This window comes from Barbus barbus, assembly GCF_936440315.1.
Source record: "Barbus barbus genome assembly, chromosome: 37".
Classification (NCBI taxonomy): domain Eukaryota; kingdom Metazoa; phylum Chordata; class Actinopteri; order Cypriniformes; family Cyprinidae; genus Barbus; species Barbus barbus.
The window spans coordinates 20,143,879-20,162,106 of record NC_136715.1 but is presented as its reverse complement, the minus strand read 5'-3'; the positions used below and the strand labels follow the sequence as shown (position 1 = coordinate 20,162,106).

Genomic DNA, 18,228 nt, shown 5'->3' with positions numbered 1-18,228 from the left:
TTTTACACTGCATTCTGGTGGCCATAATATCAGCTGCAACTATTTTCCTGTATTTGTGGAAAACTAACGCGTTTATTGTTCTCATGTTGTTTAAAATGACAATAAAATAGCAGTATAATTATATAATTCTAGTAAAATATCACGACGTTTTTACTCTTCGAGAACGTCGCCGTTACGTAGAGCGCAGAGGATTATGGGTAGACAGCGGAAGTAAGATGGCGGAGGTGACAGACGAGGGTAAGAGATGTTTGTGCAAGAAATACCAGTAAAGCTCTCTCTATTTGTTTTAATTAAGTACAAAGAATCACGTTATGATTTGTGAGACTGTCTGGAGCTGGCAGACCGAGTGTTTGCTTATTTCAGTTGATTTAATTATGAAATGTTATCGTGGCATTGAACGCACCGGCCTCAGTCAGAGACAGAACTAATGTTTACATGCACTTCTGGTTATTTATACTCTCTCACAGAAGTGTGCTTAGCATTTACAGACATATTTGTTATTTCTGCTGTCTGCATAAACGTGTAGGCAAGTATTTTTGTCTATATATCGGTGTTTATTTGTGGTAGGAGTGGATGTATCACGTTTAACCGTTAAGCTGCGTTCGTTTGAGGTATTCTAACGTGTTCAGCTGTAATTTTGCCAGAATTATTCACAAATAATGCTTTTTGTTCACTCACTGAGGGGTATATGCTCAGATTAGTGAGATTTACGATCAGTCACTTCCGAGATAAAATACAGAACCTGTGCTAATGTGAAAGAAAAAAGATTGTATGCAAGATTTGGTAATAATAAAGCGAAATGAAAGATTTACAAGCAGTTTTTAAAAGGTTGGTCATTTTTGACTGGGAACACCAAATTAGGTAAAGCTTTAGCTTATGTGTATATTATTATAAAAGTTACATTTTTAATTGTAAAAGTGTATTATTATTGTTATTTATTAATTAATTAATAAACATATACAAAATGTTGTTCTGTAGCCTTTTGAAGGCCAGTCATTTTCGACTGTGGACATCAATTTAGGTAAAGCTTTATATGTATTATTTATGCGTTATGTGCGTATTCTATTAAAAAATAACATTACATTTTTTTTTATTATACTAAATAATTATATCCAAATATATATAAAAATATCCAAACTCATATAATAATGTAACCTTTTTTGATATTTGGTTAAAAACAACATCTAATGTTTAGGTTGTTCGTAAACATACACAATGGACTCATTTGGACTCAAAATGACCATAAATGTATATGCAATTTGAGTGAGAAACAACAATTTAAAAAAGCCATCATTAACTGAAAATCTTTCCCTCCAGTGAGCTGTAGACTGCTACGACAGGATCATTAAATCAGTGAGTTAAACTTGAAAACTGATTCTTTCAAGTTTATAAACATGAGGTTGCTGAGCAAATAAGAATATTCCGTTTCAGAACTATTGCAGAACTGTTCCTTTAATGCAATGTTTTGCATTTGTAGATGGGTAGCTTTGGCTACTACTTGTCATGTCGTCTTTTATTTAACAAAATTCTTGTGCTTTTGCCGTCATATTTTATTCAGTGTTTTCTCTCTAATGGTTGGAAACAGAAGATCTTGACTTCACCCTGCGGAGGATCAGACAGCAGCATGGCAGATGAGAACGGTGAGTTGTGTTGGCAAACGGATGAGGATCTCATCTGCACTTCTTCAGTGATATTATTGGGGCAGTCATCATTAGATATTAAATGGTCTGAGTTAGACATCTGAGCCATTAACTGGTACATGTGTGGGGTGTAAGATTATAGGCAGCCACACATCTTTGTAAGGCCTTGTGGTAACATAAAAATAGACACAGGGAAATGAAGACAGAAATATTACCATATTAAGTACAAGTGAACGATCAACACGTTGCTGAAAAATCTACTTTACACAATCTTCATGCTTTTTATCTGGTACAAAGCCTTTTAGTATAATTGGAAACACATGGGGGATGTTTTTATAATTATACTAAAAGGTTTTTACCTGATAAAAAGAATTCAGCTTGTCTTTTCGCTGTGAAATATTTACAGATTTTTATAAAGTAAACAAGAATAACTGTAATGTTGTTAGTAACATTTCAAGAGGAACATTTATTGAACTGAAACAGCTTGGGTTTACTTTATCATACATGCATTTTCTAGAAAAATCATTTTTAAGTTGAGTATCATATATGATCAGGCTTTTAAGGAATATTTATTTGTTCATGTCTGAATTTTTAATTGTATTTCTTTGCATTATATGTTTTGAAACTACTATATATCATAAAACTAAGCATGTCATCTTACTACTTAGCCATATAAATATCAGCATCTTCACCAAATTGCATATTTTTGCTCAGTTTGGGTCTCTGTATTGTACTGTACTGTATTTATATTTTACTGTATCATACTGCTGTATCATATAAGCCATAAAAGCCTGGGCCCGTATTCATAAAGATTCTAAGAATCCTCTCAGAAAACTCTTAATTTAGCTTAAAAACTTTTACGTAGGAGTCTTAGCTTAAGAGTGATTCGGGACCGATCTGAGAGCAACTCTGAGTAAGGAAAAGACAAAAACTTTCATCTTAGTGAGGAGGCGGGGTTGACCCCGTTGCTATGTATGACACAATCTTTTGAAGACTGTGATTGGTTGGTTGTCAAGAAGGAAATAAAAGAGTGCTTTTAAGAGTAGGGTATATTATAAGCCTTCACTTTGAAATTACAGGCGGAATTTGTCCTCTCGCTCTTTCACACACACACACACACACACACACACACATTATATATGTATATATATATATTCTTAATTTTTTATTTACCATGCTGTCATACTTACAGAGCCGGCGCCAGGGCACCTCCATCGGGGGGCATGTAAATTTCTAGGGGGGGCACAAATCACGTTGTGTGTGTGTGTCTGTGTGTCGGGGGGTGGGGGGCTGCAGTCTGTGATCTCGTGCAGTTGCTGACGCTCGCTAAAGCATGCAATCGCATTATGTGCGCTGTTTTATCGGTACTTTCGCTTTCAAAATCGATCGCGTTCAGCAAGGAGGGGAGAGGATGGAAAGTGGGGGGGCACAGTAACTCGCGGCCCTGCATATTTACTGTGTTTAATAGGAAATGAACAGAGACATATAAGCCTAATAAGTGCTGTAACAGACCCAAATCATCACTGCTGCATAGTTGCATTTTTCCAGTTGCCAAATATTTTAATGTAGTGATCTCTGGCGCTATGGCAATTCTGCGCGGTGTCTGAGATGTTAGCATGTCTTTAATAAGATCAGTCACAAACATGATCCCTGCACGAACTAATGTGTAGTGTCTTATTAACTCACTGTCATGCATTGTGTGCAACACATTCTCCCTCTTCATTTTCGTCCATTTTCTCCGCTGTTAAAGAAACTCTTAAGCCCCTTAAAAGTCCTCGTCCATACTCCTAACAAGTTTGACCTTAAGACCTCTTTTAAGGGTTAAGATGCTTTCTGAATTACTTTTTTCTTTACAAGGATTTTTTCTTTAATTTTAAGAGTAAACGCCCACATTTCTAAGAATTTTCTTAGAATTTTGTCACTAGGAGCTACTTTTTGCATTAAAATTCTTCATGAATACGGGCCCAGGGCCCGTATCCCTAAAGATTCTGAGAATCCTCTCAGAGAGCTCCTAACTTAACCTAAAAATTCCTTGCCAGGAGTTTTAGCTTAGAAGTGATTCCAGAACATTTTCAGTGAACTCTGAGCAAGGAATGGATGGAAAATCCTATCTTAGTGAGGAGGTGTGGTTGACCCCGTTGCTAGGTATGAGTCATCATTTCAAAAGCCGTGATTGGTTGATCCTACAAGTTTGATGAAAATGAACTTTTGGTGATAATGAGCAAAGGATGTACCCTCAAATCAATAAACATAATTATACACTCTAATCTTATGCAGACTGTAATAGTAAATAATATTTCACATTCAAGAAAATATCTGGAAAATGAATAGTAAGCTGTAGGGGTTATAGCCTAACATTAGAATCTAAAATATGTGAAAACTTAAGCTCATTACACCCTGTTCAAATAATGATTTGTGTCTTATTTGCTCATATTAATATCCTAGCTGGCATATTTTGTACTTTCACTCCCATATGGACCCCATTGAAAACAAGATGGCCTATCTCAAGGGGCTGTCCTTAATGAAGTAGTAATTGCATCTCTAAGGAGATCCACCACAAACATGATTCCTGCACGATCCAATCTGTAGCGTCTCAATAATTCCCTGTCATCCAGTGTTTGCAGGACATCTCTCCTGCCTCCTCTGTTGGCCATTTTGTGCAGCTGCTTAGGGGAACTCCTAAGCCACTAAAAGTCCTCTTCCCTGCTCTTAGCAGATCTCGCCTTAGGAGCCCTTTTAAGCGCTAGGAATCTTGAGGAATAGCTTTTATATTAACTGGGATTTTCGTGTCACTTTTAGGGGAAATTCTAAGAAAACGTCATGACTCTGAGAATTTTCTTAGAATTTGGCTGCTAGGAGCCACTTTTTGCACAAAAATTCTTTAGGGATACGGGCCCTGATGTATAACGTATGGTACTCAACAAAAACACATGCACTTTTTTAAAGAGTTTGTCCAAGGTTCAATAAATGGTTCTGTTTGAAAAATTATTTTTTTTATGACTATGATTTCATATTTTAGGCTTTACAGGGATAAATTAGCATTTAAGAAAAAGATGCAACCATTCAGAATATGCAAAACATCGTAAAACAAAAAGTAGCTTCAAATGTTAATATATTGTGTATTTTATTTCCATATAATTGGATATATAACATCCCATCATTGGGCTACAGTTCACAGCAGTCTTTAAATAAAATTCTTATTTATTCTACAATTTAATTAGTCATACTCGCACGTCAAAATGACAGCCCTAATACACATACAAATCACACTTTTGGTTACAATAGTCAGTTTTAATTAACTACTTTAATTGATATTTAACAATTTTGAGTGAATTCTAATATTTTTAAATTGTAATATACTGTACGTAGATGTATATAATCAGATGCATCTGCTGTCTTGGATTTATTTACTCCCAAGGCTTCATGAGATGCTGCTGTAGCATGTACATATCCACTCAATGACACCAAATCTTGTTTTTTAACTTGCAGAGAAACCTGCTGTTGCTCCTCCGGTGTTTGTGTTTCAGAAAGATAAAGCACAAAAGGTAAGACTAGCACTTCGGTTTTTACTGCATGACTCAGGTCACATCTGTCCAATACTGGCCTTAAAACACTGTTTCTGTCCTCAGAGGTCAGCAGAGGGATCCAGCACAGAGGATGGAGAAGGTGAGCTTCAGTCTTTTTGCAGTCAACAGAAAATATTACTGAAAGGATCAATTTCACAAAGAAATGTTTGGTACATATTTGGGACATATTAGAGTAAAACACTTGTGTCTTAAAGGAAATTGGGTATTTCTTTGTTTGTTTTATAATAATTGCACAATTAAGCACATTAAAATTTGCTTGACGATTTAATAAATTAAAAGTCATTACTTGCTAAAATTAACTGAAAAAAAAATAAATAATAATGAATCAAATTCTATAAAGCTATATACAGTTGCTACAATTTAATGTTTAAAGAATGAAAGTGCTTGTGTCATGAAAATGTTATTACATTTTCTTTTTGAAAAATCTAATTGTTTTCCTTTTGAACTTGGGGTGAAACTCATCTTTGAAATGTGCTTGATAGTTTTTGTGAGTATCGCATGTGAATGCATTTAATTTTTAATTTCCCTTTTCCTGGATGTTTCCTTCTGTTCCTGTCCAGACTCTGATACGGCAGATTGCAATTACAATCCTGCAGCCAAACGAGGAAGAACATCACCATTTACGCAATTTCCACCAACTCATTCCGGTAATTCACCTGGAAAATAATTACAGGTTTTATAGTGCATTTAGAACATCTTCTATTTAGTCTCTTGACACACTTTCTTTTCCTTTTTACAGTTTCTAAGAATAATGTTTTCATGCCATCCAATTTCTGCCAGTCACCAACCGAAAACTCCGACTCAGAACCTGGTGAGACTCAATGTGCTTCAAATTTGTACCAAATCACACATTATGTATTAAGTCAGTAAGAAAAGACATGAAATGAGTAAAACAGCATATTCAGAGTTAGAAAACAATCAAGACTGGAGTTTATCCATTGGGAATTAGATTGGATTGAGAAAAGTGCTCTGTATTTGGCAGAATTCAAAATGAAAGTTGTTTAAAAAATAAGGCCAGTTATTACAAACCTTTGCACAAGACTAATATTGTGCATTAAAAAAGTAATGCGAGTTTTTGTTTCATGTTGACTTCTATTGTTATCACCTTTTTTTTTCGTTTTCCCAGAAGAGAAAACTGTGGGGTTTCGCCTGAAACCCCCGACTCTGATCCATGGCCAGGCGCCGAGTGCTGGTGAGTCAGAGTTGAAACATCTGCTGTTTTGAACCATCTGCTTAATGTCCAGTTGTGGGGCTTTCATAAGATTGTTTTATTTACATGATTCCATAGACAGTCACCATTTGAACTTTCAGTGCCTGAGACCCACAGAGGGCCTGAGCGATGTCTTTTGATTGATTCGTTTCAGGTGTCCCCAGCCCGAAACCCAAAGAAGCCCAGCGCAGCATCCTGCGACCTCCGGTGCTGCAGCCCCCTCTGGCTCGATCCCCCCCTCGGAACAGTGAGTACTAGGGTACACTAAAGCCCTATTCGCACGGGATTAGTATTACCTGGTGACCTCCAGTCATTTGTAATAATCACAGAGGTTGTCTGTGATCTTAATCCCGTGCGAATCGGCCATGTCTGTAATTTGTAAAGTAAAAATTCCCATTAGCCATTTATTAGTAGTAATTAAGCACATATTAATGCCTTATTCTTCATGACCTTATTCTACATCCCTAATTTACCTAAATTTAACAACTACTTTACTTAACTATTAATAAGCAGCAAATTAGGAATTTATTGAGGGAAAAGTCATAGTTAATAGTGAATAAGTGTTCCCTATTCTAAAGTGTTACCATAATATCTTAAGGATAATAATAAAGGATTAAGTCAATATTATAAACTGTATAGGGATCCTAATTACTTGCACATTGCTATAATATTAATGGTTACAATTAACACCAGAGCTATTACATTTAATTAATATTTATTTTAAGATACAGTAATCTGCACTCAAATAAAAAGTATGTGAACATGTAAATTGCCAGTGTTTACATTAACTAATTATAAATTATGTATAAAAAATAACTATAATGAATATATAGGCTAATATAGTGCATATATTTCTGTGGTGAAGTAACGATTTATGGGCCCTGATTGGCTTGCAGAGGCAAGTGTGACATTGTTTACAAGCTGTTTTATTAATGTCTTTCCATGGTTGAAACACTGATTGAGCGATTACATGAGACGTGATATGTACATTCATGTCTATTTTGCGCTAGTAGTATAAAACTAGTAATAAAGAAGATTGCTTTCACTCGGGCTCCGCTGCTGTTTTGCGATCAAAGAGCATCAGAGCGGTATTTATTGTTTGACTTTCCTGTTTAATTGGACAGAATTTAAAAGATGAGACTGTTTCTTATCAAAAATAATAAAACACAAAGCTTATGGCAATTATTGGACAGTAGGTGAGCTGTATGTCCAGTGAAGTTTTACTCATGCATCAACTGAAACAGTATAGACTAAAAAAGATCTTGGGATTTAGGAATTGATATTAAGTCAAATGAAGATATATAAAACTAGGAGTTTCAAATAAGGTTCCTCGTGTGCATTGTTTAAAACAATGCTATATTTGTTCCGTGCACATGCGCACCGAAAGACCTGTATTGAAAATATTAAGTATGAATACGTGTATCGTTACACCCATAGTTAGTACATGATGAATATCAACTCAAATAGATCTGAAAGAGAACTAGAACTAACAGCTGTAGTCTGTTGTTTCACTAGACACGAGCAACAGCAGTTCAAACGGAGCGAAGGACCTCTCAGATGGAGGAGCAGATTGTGAACGTAACTCGGAGACGTCTGCTGCTGGCACACAGGATGATGACGTGTCATCGGTAAGACGTGACTGACAACAGCCCATGTCCTAGATAACATTATCTATTTTCTCTTTTCTTCTTCTGAACATACAAGAAGATATTAAGAACAATGTGGGCAATCAAACAGCTGCCCCCATTGAATAGTATGGGGAAAAAATACAATGGAAGTCAATGGGGACCAGAAACTGATTGGTTATCCACTTTCTTCAAAATATTTTCTTTTGTGTTCAGCAGAAGAAAGAAACTCATACAGGTTTGGAACAATTGAAGGTGAGTAAATGATGACGGAATTTTCATTTTTGGGAGTACTATCCCTTTAAGTGCACTTTGGGAGGAAATCGATTAATAGTTTTTGTATTATTTTGCTTAAGAAGTGTATTTGTGCTATAGTTTTTCCATCAAATGCCACTTTGTTTGATATTTAGTTATATAACACAGAGATTCATATTCATTTTGAATTGTGGCTTCATGAAAGTGTCAACATATTTTTCGGGTCACTGTAATGTTTGCACTCTGTGTTTTTTATATTTGACAAATGTAAGCATGTTTGAACGCAGCATGGGCTATGGTCCAAAGGCCAGACAAGTCTAGTTTTATTTTACATGGCTGTGGCTTCCAGAAAATACTTTGTCATCTTGTTCTGAATGTCTTTGTTTTGTTTGGCTGACCTCGTATTTCTAGTTGAAGCTCTGACACATACAGTGAGGTCAATAACTATTTGATCACCCTGTGATTTTGCAAGTTCTCTTACTTAGAAATCACGGAGGGGTCTACAATTTTCAGCATAGGTGCATTTCCACTGTGAGAGACAGAATCTAAAAATAAAAATCCGGAAATCACATTGTATGATTTTTTTAACAATTTATTTGTGAATTACGGTGTCAAATAAGTATTTGATCACTTGCTTATCCGCCAGATTTCTGACCCTCAAAGACCTGTTATTTTGCTTTTAAATAGTCCAGCTACACTCTGCTCATGATTCTAAATTAGTAGCAACTGTTTGAGGTCGTTAGCTGTCATAAAGACCCCACAATCAGCCAAAGTCTAAGTAGCAACATGGGCAAAACCAAAGAGCTGTCAAAAGACACAAGAGACAAAATTGTAGACATTCACAAGCTTGGTGAAAAAAGAACAACTGTTGGAGCAATTGTCAGAAAATGGAAGAGGCTAATGACTGTCAATGTCCCTCGGACTGGGGCCCCACGGAAGATCTCTCCTCGTGGGGTATCAATGATGCTAAGAATGGTGAAGAATCAGCCCAGAACTACACGGGAGGAGCTGGTCAATGCTGTGAAGAGAGCTGGGACCATCGTTTCCAAGGCTACTATCAGTAATACACTAAGACGTCATGGTTTAAAATCTTGCATCGCACGGAAGGTTCCCCTGCTTAAGTCAGCCCATGTCCAGGCCCGTCTGAAGTTTGCCAGGGACCATCTGGATGATCCAGAGGAGTCATGGGAGAAAGTCCTGTGGTCAGATGAGACCAAAGTAGAACTTTTTGGTCTTAACTCCATTCGCCGTGTTTGGAGGAAGAAGAATGATGAGTATCCTCCCAATAATACCATACCTACAGTGAAGCATGGGGCTGGAAGCATCATGCTCTGGGGGTGTTTTTCTGCACAGGGGACAGGACGACTGCACTGTATTAAGGAGAGGATGAACGGGGCCATGTATTGTGACATATTGGGCAAAAACCTCCTTCCCTCAGTCAGAGCATTAAAGATGGGTCATGGCTTGGTCTTCCAACATGGCAATGACCCAAAGCACACAGCCAGGAAAACCAAGGAGTGGCTCCATAAGAAGCATATCAAGGTTCTGGAGTGGCCTAGCCAGTCTCCAGACATAAATCCAATAGAAAATCTTTGGAGGGAGCTGAAACTCCGTGATGCTCAGCAACAGCCCCGAAACCTGACAGATCTAGAGAAGATCTGTATGGAGGAGTGGGCCAAAATCCCTCCTGCAGTGTGTGCAAACCTGCTGAAGAACTACAGGAACCGTTTGACCTCTGTAATTGTTAACAAAGGCTTCTGTACCAAATATAAAAAAAATTTGACTCAAGTGATCAAATACTTATTTGACACAGTAATTCACAAATAAATTGTTAAAAAAATCATACAATGTGATTTCCGGATTTTTATTTTTAGATTCTGTCTCTCACAGTGGAAATGCACCTATGCTGAAAATTGTAGACCCCTCCATGATTTCTAAGTAAGAGAACTTGCAAAATCACAGGGTGATCAAATACTTATTGACCTCACTGTAACTATAACAAAGAGAACAGGATATGAGCAGCCTGGTCACACTTTTAAACTTAAAAAACCTTTTGTTATTTCTTTTAAGGTAAAGAGCAACAGCACTTTTGGCCACAAAACAGAAGACAAAACTGAAGGTGCCCCAATTGAGACCAGTTTTGTGTTTGGACAGAATATGAGGGACAGAGCAAAGGTTTGATTTGTTCTCTGTGTGATTGTCTCATTCCTATTAGGGCTGGGTTATACATTGAATATTTACAGTATAGTTTCTTTTAGCATCTCTTATTTAAACTTCAGTAGGAAACATTTTAAATTAATTTCATGAATCAGTTCAAAACACTCTTCTTCATTGTTTTGTTTGCATCATCCCCACATAATGTGTATTCGATTTAAAAAACCCCCCAAAAAACATTAATGTCGTGTTAAAATTTGGGGTCAGTAAGTTTCATACAAAGAATTTTGAAAAATGTCTCTCACTATTTCCACGAATATTATGCAGCACAGTAAATCAGCATATTAGCATGATTTCTGAAGGAGCTTGTGACACTGAAGACTGGAGTAATAATGCTGATAATTCACCTTATAATAGATACATATTTAATAAATTCAGCTCATATAGATGCAATTAATAATGAATTAATCACTTTTCATCATGTTATTTATATAAAAAGCAGTTGGGAAGAAGATGCCTTGATGATTTTTAATTGGTTTTAGTTTTTACGTCATAAGTTTGACAATACAGTTTGGTTGATTTGATTAGTTAACGATGAAATGACAAAAATAAACCATTTCAGTGCAAATATTTAGGAGATATTATTTCATTCTTTTTACTGTAAATATAGAATATTTGAAAAAGATCAAGATATAATTTACCTGTATCACCCAGTCCTAATTCCTAATAATTCTTTATTAAGTTCTGACTTTAATTAGTAAAAACTGTTTTGTCTTGTTGATTGAAAGTATAATTGTATTAGCTGCAGGTGGCCAACAGCTGTGTCTCATCCAAAAGTGGCGATTCAGAAGAAACAAATTACTTCTTGCAGTATATCGCTTCCAGGTACTGCAGCTGAAGTGTTCATGTTAATTTTTATAGACATTTTTACAGATCTCCTCAGGCAGAAACTTTTAACTTTTCTTGGCATCAATATTGTTTCTCATAGTGCACAAAAACCTGACAGCAACAATGCCAACAGTGTCAAGTTTGTCTTTGGGCAGAACATGTTGGATCGTGTTTTGGTAAAACAGTAAATTCTTTTCTAAACCTTTATGTATGTCATGATTTGGCACGGTCAAGTTATCATAGGTCACAGTTCTTGAAATGTTTATGTATTGCATGTTTATAGGCAATGCCAAAATTCAGCACTGAACCACCAGGGAGCAGCAAAGAGCCTCAGTCAGAGAGGGGCCTGTTCAGCCAGACTTCCTCCTCACATGATCAAGTGGAGAAGAGTATGTGCTTTTTTTGACTTTTTTTAATCTTGCACAGAGTCTTAAAAGCAAAGCTAAAGTGGCAGGATGTTAATAAAATAGCACAGTATGCTTACCTTTGCCACTAAAAACATACATGCATGCGTATTCTGTATATGTTTCCTAGCAAAGTGTGTGTGTGTGTATATATATTATCCAAAGCGACTTGCAATTTGTCATGAGTCCACAATTGTCTTCATGAATAAATAAAACAATCACATCAAGTATCTAATGTCAAGAAGATTTTTAATCGAAGCTCAATTCAAAACATTCTAAAAACAGTAATATTGTGAAATATTATTACAATTTAAAAGAGCTGTTTTCTGTTTGAATATATTTTAAAATAATTAAATTCTGTGATGCAAAGCTGACTTTTCAGCATCATTACTCCAGTCTTCAGTGTCACATAATGCTTCAGAAGTCATTCCATAATGCTGATTTGCTGCTCAAGAAATATTTCTGAAATTATGTGCTGTAGGTGACAACATGAAAGAGTCTCTGGAGGAGTCGGCGGCACGTCACGAAGCACACAAACCGCAGAAGTGTTTATTAGAGCGGGTGGAAGTCAGGACAGGAGAGGAGTCTGAGAGCAACGTGTTGCAGGTGAGAGCAGCTCACACATCTGATCCATACAGACAAGCTTCATAAAAACACATGAGAAGATGACGCTCTTTCCTGTGTGTTTTCAGATGCAGTGTAACTTGTTTGTGTTTGAGATGACATCTCAGTCATGGGTGGAGAGAGGATGTGGAGTGCTCAGGCTCAATGACATGGCATCCGCTGATGACGGCACCTTACACTCCAGACTGGGTAATGCACTGCAGAGGTTATCAAATAACCTTCACACTTCAATATTGTACTGTGAATTTGGCATAGAGTTTTGATAGTGGCCAGTCATTGATATTAAAAGAAAATGTTCACTCCAAAAGTTTTGTCGTCATTTAATCATAATGTAAATCCGAGATTTTTTTTTTTCTTCTGTGAAACAATGTCGGATCAAAATAGGAACAAAAAAATATCAACACAGAAATGGTCCATATAACTTAATATTTCACATCTTCTGAAGTCATATAATATTCACTACCGTTAATGTTTCTGAAAGAAGTCTCTTACGCTCACCGGGGCTGCATTTATTTGATCAGAAACACAATAAAACCAGTAATATTGTGGAATATTAGCATTTAATACAACTGCTTTCTATTTGAATATACTTTAAAATGTAATGATAAAAAGAAAGTTTATTTGAAATGGGAATCATTTGTAACATTATGATGGTCTTTGAAAGTCACATGAGTTTGAATTGAACTGATGGAGAGTAAATGTCGATTGCATTTTTGGTATCAGATGAACTGTTACTTCAAGACCATTAAAAGTGACAGCTCAAATTTACTGGATGCTTTCTTTGAGCAATATTTATACAAAATTCATTAAAAAACATTAATGAAAAACAGCACATTTTCATTATAGACTCAGTGTCATTTATTTAGAAAGAAAATTCTGAAGTGCTGTTGTTTACTGATAGCTGATCACAGTGTTTGTTTTTGGCTTGCAGTCATGCGGACTCAGGGAAGTCTTCGAGTGATCCTCAACACTAAGCTTTGGCCTCAGATGCAAGTGGATAAAGCCAGTGAGAAGAGTCTCAGAATAACAGCCATGGACACAGAGGAGCAGGGCGTCAAAGTCTTCCTCATATCTGTAAGAATGCACCGAATGATTATATCATCACAGCTGATTTGAGTCAGTCAGTGTTGTGTTTCTGGTCTCATCCGGTCTCATCTCATCTATCAGTCCAGCTCTAAAGACGCTGCGCAGCTCTTTGCAGCCCTGCACCATCGTATCCTGGCGCTGCGGAGCATCAGCGGGCAGGAGTCTGACGACCAGCTGGCCATCCGCTTCAGCGACGACGATGAGTCCCGCACGCCCCCCACAGCAGCCACGCCTGCTCCAGGTAATATTTTATATCACTATCAAGTTTATGGTTGTTAAATAAAAAAAATCAAATCAAAACTATTTTTGTTGACATGATATTATCAGGAACTGTTTTATAGCAGCCACTCTTAACTGATTTGGTTCATGTTCAGGATTCACAAATCCAGCATTTTTTTTGTCTTACAAAACAAAAATTTATTTAAATCAAATTTAAAATGCATTCATATTACAAAAAAAAAGAGAGAGATATTTAATATTTTTTATTTATTAATTAGAAAATTAATTAATTTGTTGTCCACAATTGTTAATTTATTTAACAGTACTTTAAAAATACAATCGCTTGACTTCAGTACATCTTTTCAGTTAAATGCATATTTTAATTAAATTAAATTTGATTTTTGATGTTTTTGGGTGGCATAAATTCAAAAACATCCATTAAATATTGATATCATTATAAAGAAAATAAGCCTCATTAATTTGACTACCTTTTATTATTGTCTATCTATTTTTATTAGTAATAATTATTGATAATAATTAATAATATATATTTTTTTGTCCACCAAATCAGTCATGGAAATTTTTAGTCCTTAAATGGAAACTTGCAAATGTTATAGAAGTTTTATAAACCACACGAACCCTTCATGAATCAAAGATGACGTGTTTTAAACTAGATTTTTAACCTCTCCTTTTATATATTTCTCCTTATATATATTTGGCTGCTCTAAGCATAGATGTCTATATAGGAACTTCTGTTATTATTTGCATTTAGCATTGTTTTTCCCTGATTTCCACAACCCATTTTTGTATTTTTATTTTTTTTTGTGTGTGTTTTGTTATTATCTGTGCTTTGCTCATTTAAACCATTTAAAAAAAAATGTTTCAGGTAATCCAGAGGCAGGTGTGTGCCCATCCACAGGTGACATATAGTGCTGTGCCTGCTGCTGATATCTACCCCACAATGCCTCACTGCAGCCCTCTGATCCGCTCAAATACTATGCAGGTGTTTTTTCTCCAAACTCCTTCAGGTGTACTGTAGTCATGTGTTCAGTTGGTTTTATTTATTGCATTTTAACAGCAAAAAAGCTCATCTTCAGGACTGGACACATAACACTCTTAATGTCATCATATTGATGAAAATGAGAGGCTCTTAGTGTTTTAGTAAAGCCATTTTTCCATTCTAAATGTGAGACTAAATTACTCCATTCCCTCCTGAGTGGAAACAAGAGTGCACACAGAAACCAAACACGGATGTTTGTTGTCCCATCTCATCTTCCATCACAGTTCTGCTCAGTTTCAGCTGTTTTGTTCAAATCATTTGTCACTTTCTCACTTTAGATCTCAGAATGACTTCATATGAGTCATGGGATGTGTAAGTTGCATTTAATTTACTCCTATAGGGCTGTAGAACAGTACAATATTAAAAGAGAGCTGATCATCCATGTCAATTTTTCTAAACATTTCAGAATCAGAAACTTTCACACCGCAGCTTTAAGTGGACCTTGTTTATTATATTATTCATCAAATTTGTTTAGTCTCTTTATTTAGAGGAAAATTTAGTCTATAAATGAAAATTCTGTTGTAAACCAGATCTTTTTGAGGATTCTGGGTTTGGATGCGTAAACAATGACAGAGTTTTTATTTTTGGGGTGAAATGTTTCAGCTTTTGCATATCATTGCAGTGAGGTTGACCTCAACTAGCAATCAAAAGGAACCATTGTACAAATACTTTCTGTAAATTATTCTCCAGTTTCAATGCAATAGTACCTTTTCAGACAGTATATTTTTATGAATATGTCCTGTAAATCGAGTTAGTATTGTACATAGCTTAGGATCAAAAGTTTTATAGTAAAATGTCTTAAGGACATTAATTATTATCATAAAATGGGTTATGTATTGTCTGTTACTATCGTAATACTATATACAGTGTTTTGCACCTAAATACTTTGAGAAGTTTTTGTCGTTAGATTAGTGAATGATTCTGTGCTCTGTTTCTCTTAACAAAAATGTTGTTAAAATAAATTTGGACAGCATATTTTACGTTTTGTGATTGCGCAGCTGTAGAACTGGCCTGTTGGGGTGAATCTCACAGAATCTGTCAGGGTTGTATTTCACACTAAAATAAGATCATTGAAGGAATGGTTCAACCAAAAAATGAAACTTTGCTGAAAATGTCCTCACCCTCAGACCACCCGAAATGTAGATGAGTTTGTTTCTTCATGGGAACAGATTTGGAGAAATGTAGCATTCCATCACTTGCTCACCAGTGAATGGGTGCCGTCAGAATGAGAGTCTGAAAAAACATCACAATAATCCACACCACTCCAGTTCATCAGTTGACATCTCGAGCTGGATGTTTGTAAGAAGCAAATCCATCAAGACATTTTTATTTTCATATCCATAACTTTCTCCAGTTAAAACGTTGTCTTGTCTGAATCAGGAGAGAAGTATGCACAGATTAAGCGCTGTTTAAAGGCAAAAACTATCCAAAACCGTTCTAATCAAATCTGTCAGTGTATTTTGGTGTGAAGACATGGGATTGACTATTTTTCTTTGGAGGAAGCCTTATGGATTATGAAATCATATTTTGGCCATGAGGAACAGTTTAAAGTTAAAATGCCTTAATGATGGATTTGTTTCTTACTGACATGCAGCTTTTCACTTCTCAAGACATTAACTGATGGACTGGACTGGAGTGGTGTGGATTATTGTGATGTTTTTATCAGCTGTTTGGACTCTCATTCTGACGGCACCCATTCACTGCAAAGGACCCATTGGTGAGCAAGTGATGGAATGATACATTTCTCCAAGTTAAGAAGGGTGATTAATTTTAATGTGTGTGAAATATTCCTTTAAGATGGTTTGCATTGTGATCTTATTTTTCTAGAGAACTTTCATCCAACCTTAATTTTCAGCCCACTTTAATAGAGAAAAAAATGCATCCTAATTATTGTAATGTAAAGAAAAAAATTAAATTGAGTAAATCATGGTATTATTTGTTCTGCTTAAATTTTGTTAATTTGATTGAAAAAAGCCATTGTGTCCAGACATGATGTTTATAATCCGTTTTATGTCATAATTGTCACATTATAATGCCACAATTCGATAATATATTCAGTTATATTACAATAAATTATTAATTTGATCAATAGTTACTTCATTTGATTCATTCATCAATAGTTCATTTGATTTTGGGGTGAAATGTGACTTTATGAGATTTGCTGTTTTATGCAGTTTAAAGAGTTTTTAAGAAGCAAAACTGATTCATCTTAAGTTATAGAAGACAGTTTGTCTGCTAGTGTGGGTCATTACAAATTATTGTAATATAATTGAATAAAAGATGCAATTATATTACAATAATTATAATAAATAATAATATATTTAGTTTGATTCTGTGGTGAATTTTTTTTGCCCTTTTATACAGTTTCTTGAAGAAACGAAGCCTGCTTGATCTTAAGTTGTAAAGTTTGTCAGCTACTGTTGGCCAGATATCACTCATGAGACTGCCAGCAGAAACCCGTGACTCTCACACAATAGTTAAAGAAGGGCTTTTCCCACTCTGCTGCTGAATATCCTCAATACGCTGCCAGTGATAGGTACTCAAGTGTAGCATATTCACAAAATGTGAAAATAGAAAACAGTGTATGGTACATGGACTGTTTCTGTCCACACATGCTGTAATGTGTCTGAAGCAGATGATCCAGTGCTCCATCCTGCCATTCACATAACACATAAATAATTGAAGAGCAGGATGTGTAGTGACTGGCCATGTGAAAAAGACCGTCTTCTGTCTGTTTCTCACTTGTGTTCAGATGAGAACAGGTTACATTTAGTCATTTTATAGTAGGATATTTTTTATTTCAATTCAAATATTGTTAAAAATAAAACGAGAGATGTTGGTCAATATACTAAATTAGCCTTTGTTACAAATTTAGTGAGCTAAAAACAATATTTTTTTGTCCTGTTTGCAGAGGTTTTAGTGTTTATACCAGCTATAGCACTTAATCGTTGTTTTGTGTTCATATTTGTGTTGTACTTGCTTTCCTTTTGACGTTACATTGTGTTGTTTTGCTTCAGAATGAATGTGTTTCCATAGAGTTAGATGCTTTCCATCAATATGTAAGCACTAGCAGAGCTAAGGGTTTACAAAACAGATGTTTGCTCAGTGCGAGTTGATTGCTGTAAATGTTTACATTCAGTGTGTTGCAGCAGTTGTACTTTAGGACACACTCCTTTTTGTCTTTTTTGGGTTGATTTCTGGTCTAGACCAGCTCAGCTGCACTGGTCTTGTGGTTTAAATATACAATTTTGCTCTGGTGGAAGCGTTTAGAGATCATTTAGAAGGGCTAGGCTGCTTCTGGACTGTTGATTTCACTGGAATAATTGTCTTTTTGTTAAACATGATGTTGAAACATGTAATGGTGGTCAAATGTGGATATATATTTGGTCTGTTCTGTTTTCCATTGACCATGTGACAAGTTATAAAACCCTGGAATATGCAAATAATATTGTCATTTCATTTTTCCCTGTTTTTTT

General features: G+C 35.7%; 1 protein-coding gene across 5 annotated transcripts; it reads left to right on the top strand.

The window, feature by feature from the left end:
- Positions 1–178: 178 nt before the first annotated feature.
- On the top strand, positions 179–16,682 carry LOC306857242 (ran-binding protein 3-like). 5 transcript variants are annotated; one of them, XM_079397071.1, is made up of 19 exons: positions 194–237; positions 1,318–1,353; positions 1,559–1,640; positions 5,130–5,185; positions 5,270–5,306; positions 5,788–5,874; positions 5,967–6,038; positions 6,354–6,419; positions 6,592–6,684; positions 7,953–8,065; positions 10,388–10,492; positions 11,274–11,356; positions 11,460–11,535; positions 11,643–11,748; positions 12,245–12,369; positions 12,456–12,576; positions 13,319–13,461; positions 13,555–13,714; positions 14,579–16,682. In XM_079397071.1, the coding sequence occupies exons 3-19, from the start codon at positions 1,625–1,627 to the stop codon at positions 14,620–14,622; spliced, it is 1,503 nt and encodes a 500-aa protein (XP_079253197.1). In that variant the 5' UTR covers positions 194–237; positions 1,318–1,353; positions 1,559–1,624; the 3' UTR covers positions 14,623–16,682. The 5 variants fall into 5 exon arrangements, with proteins under 5 accessions (XP_079253199.1, XP_079253196.1, XP_079253198.1 ...); XM_079397074.1 differs by having other exon boundaries at positions 197–237; positions 11,280–11,356; positions 14,579–16,681; XM_079397073.1 differs by lacking the exon at positions 1,318–1,353 and having other exon boundaries at positions 179–237; positions 11,280–11,356; positions 14,579–16,681.
- Positions 16,683–18,228: the final 1,546 nt, after the last annotated feature.

Bases quoted from the DNA above. Each gene is read 5' to 3' on its own strand.
- LOC306857242 (XM_079397071.1), top strand. The intron at 12,370-12,455 runs GTGAGAGCAGCT...GTGTGTTTTCAG, and splicing joins CTGAGAGCAACGTGTTGCAG to ATGCAGTGTAACTTGTTTGT. The intron at 13,462-13,554 runs GTAAGAATGCAC...CTCATCTATCAG, and splicing joins TCAAAGTCTTCCTCATATCT to TCCAGCTCTAAAGACGCTGC.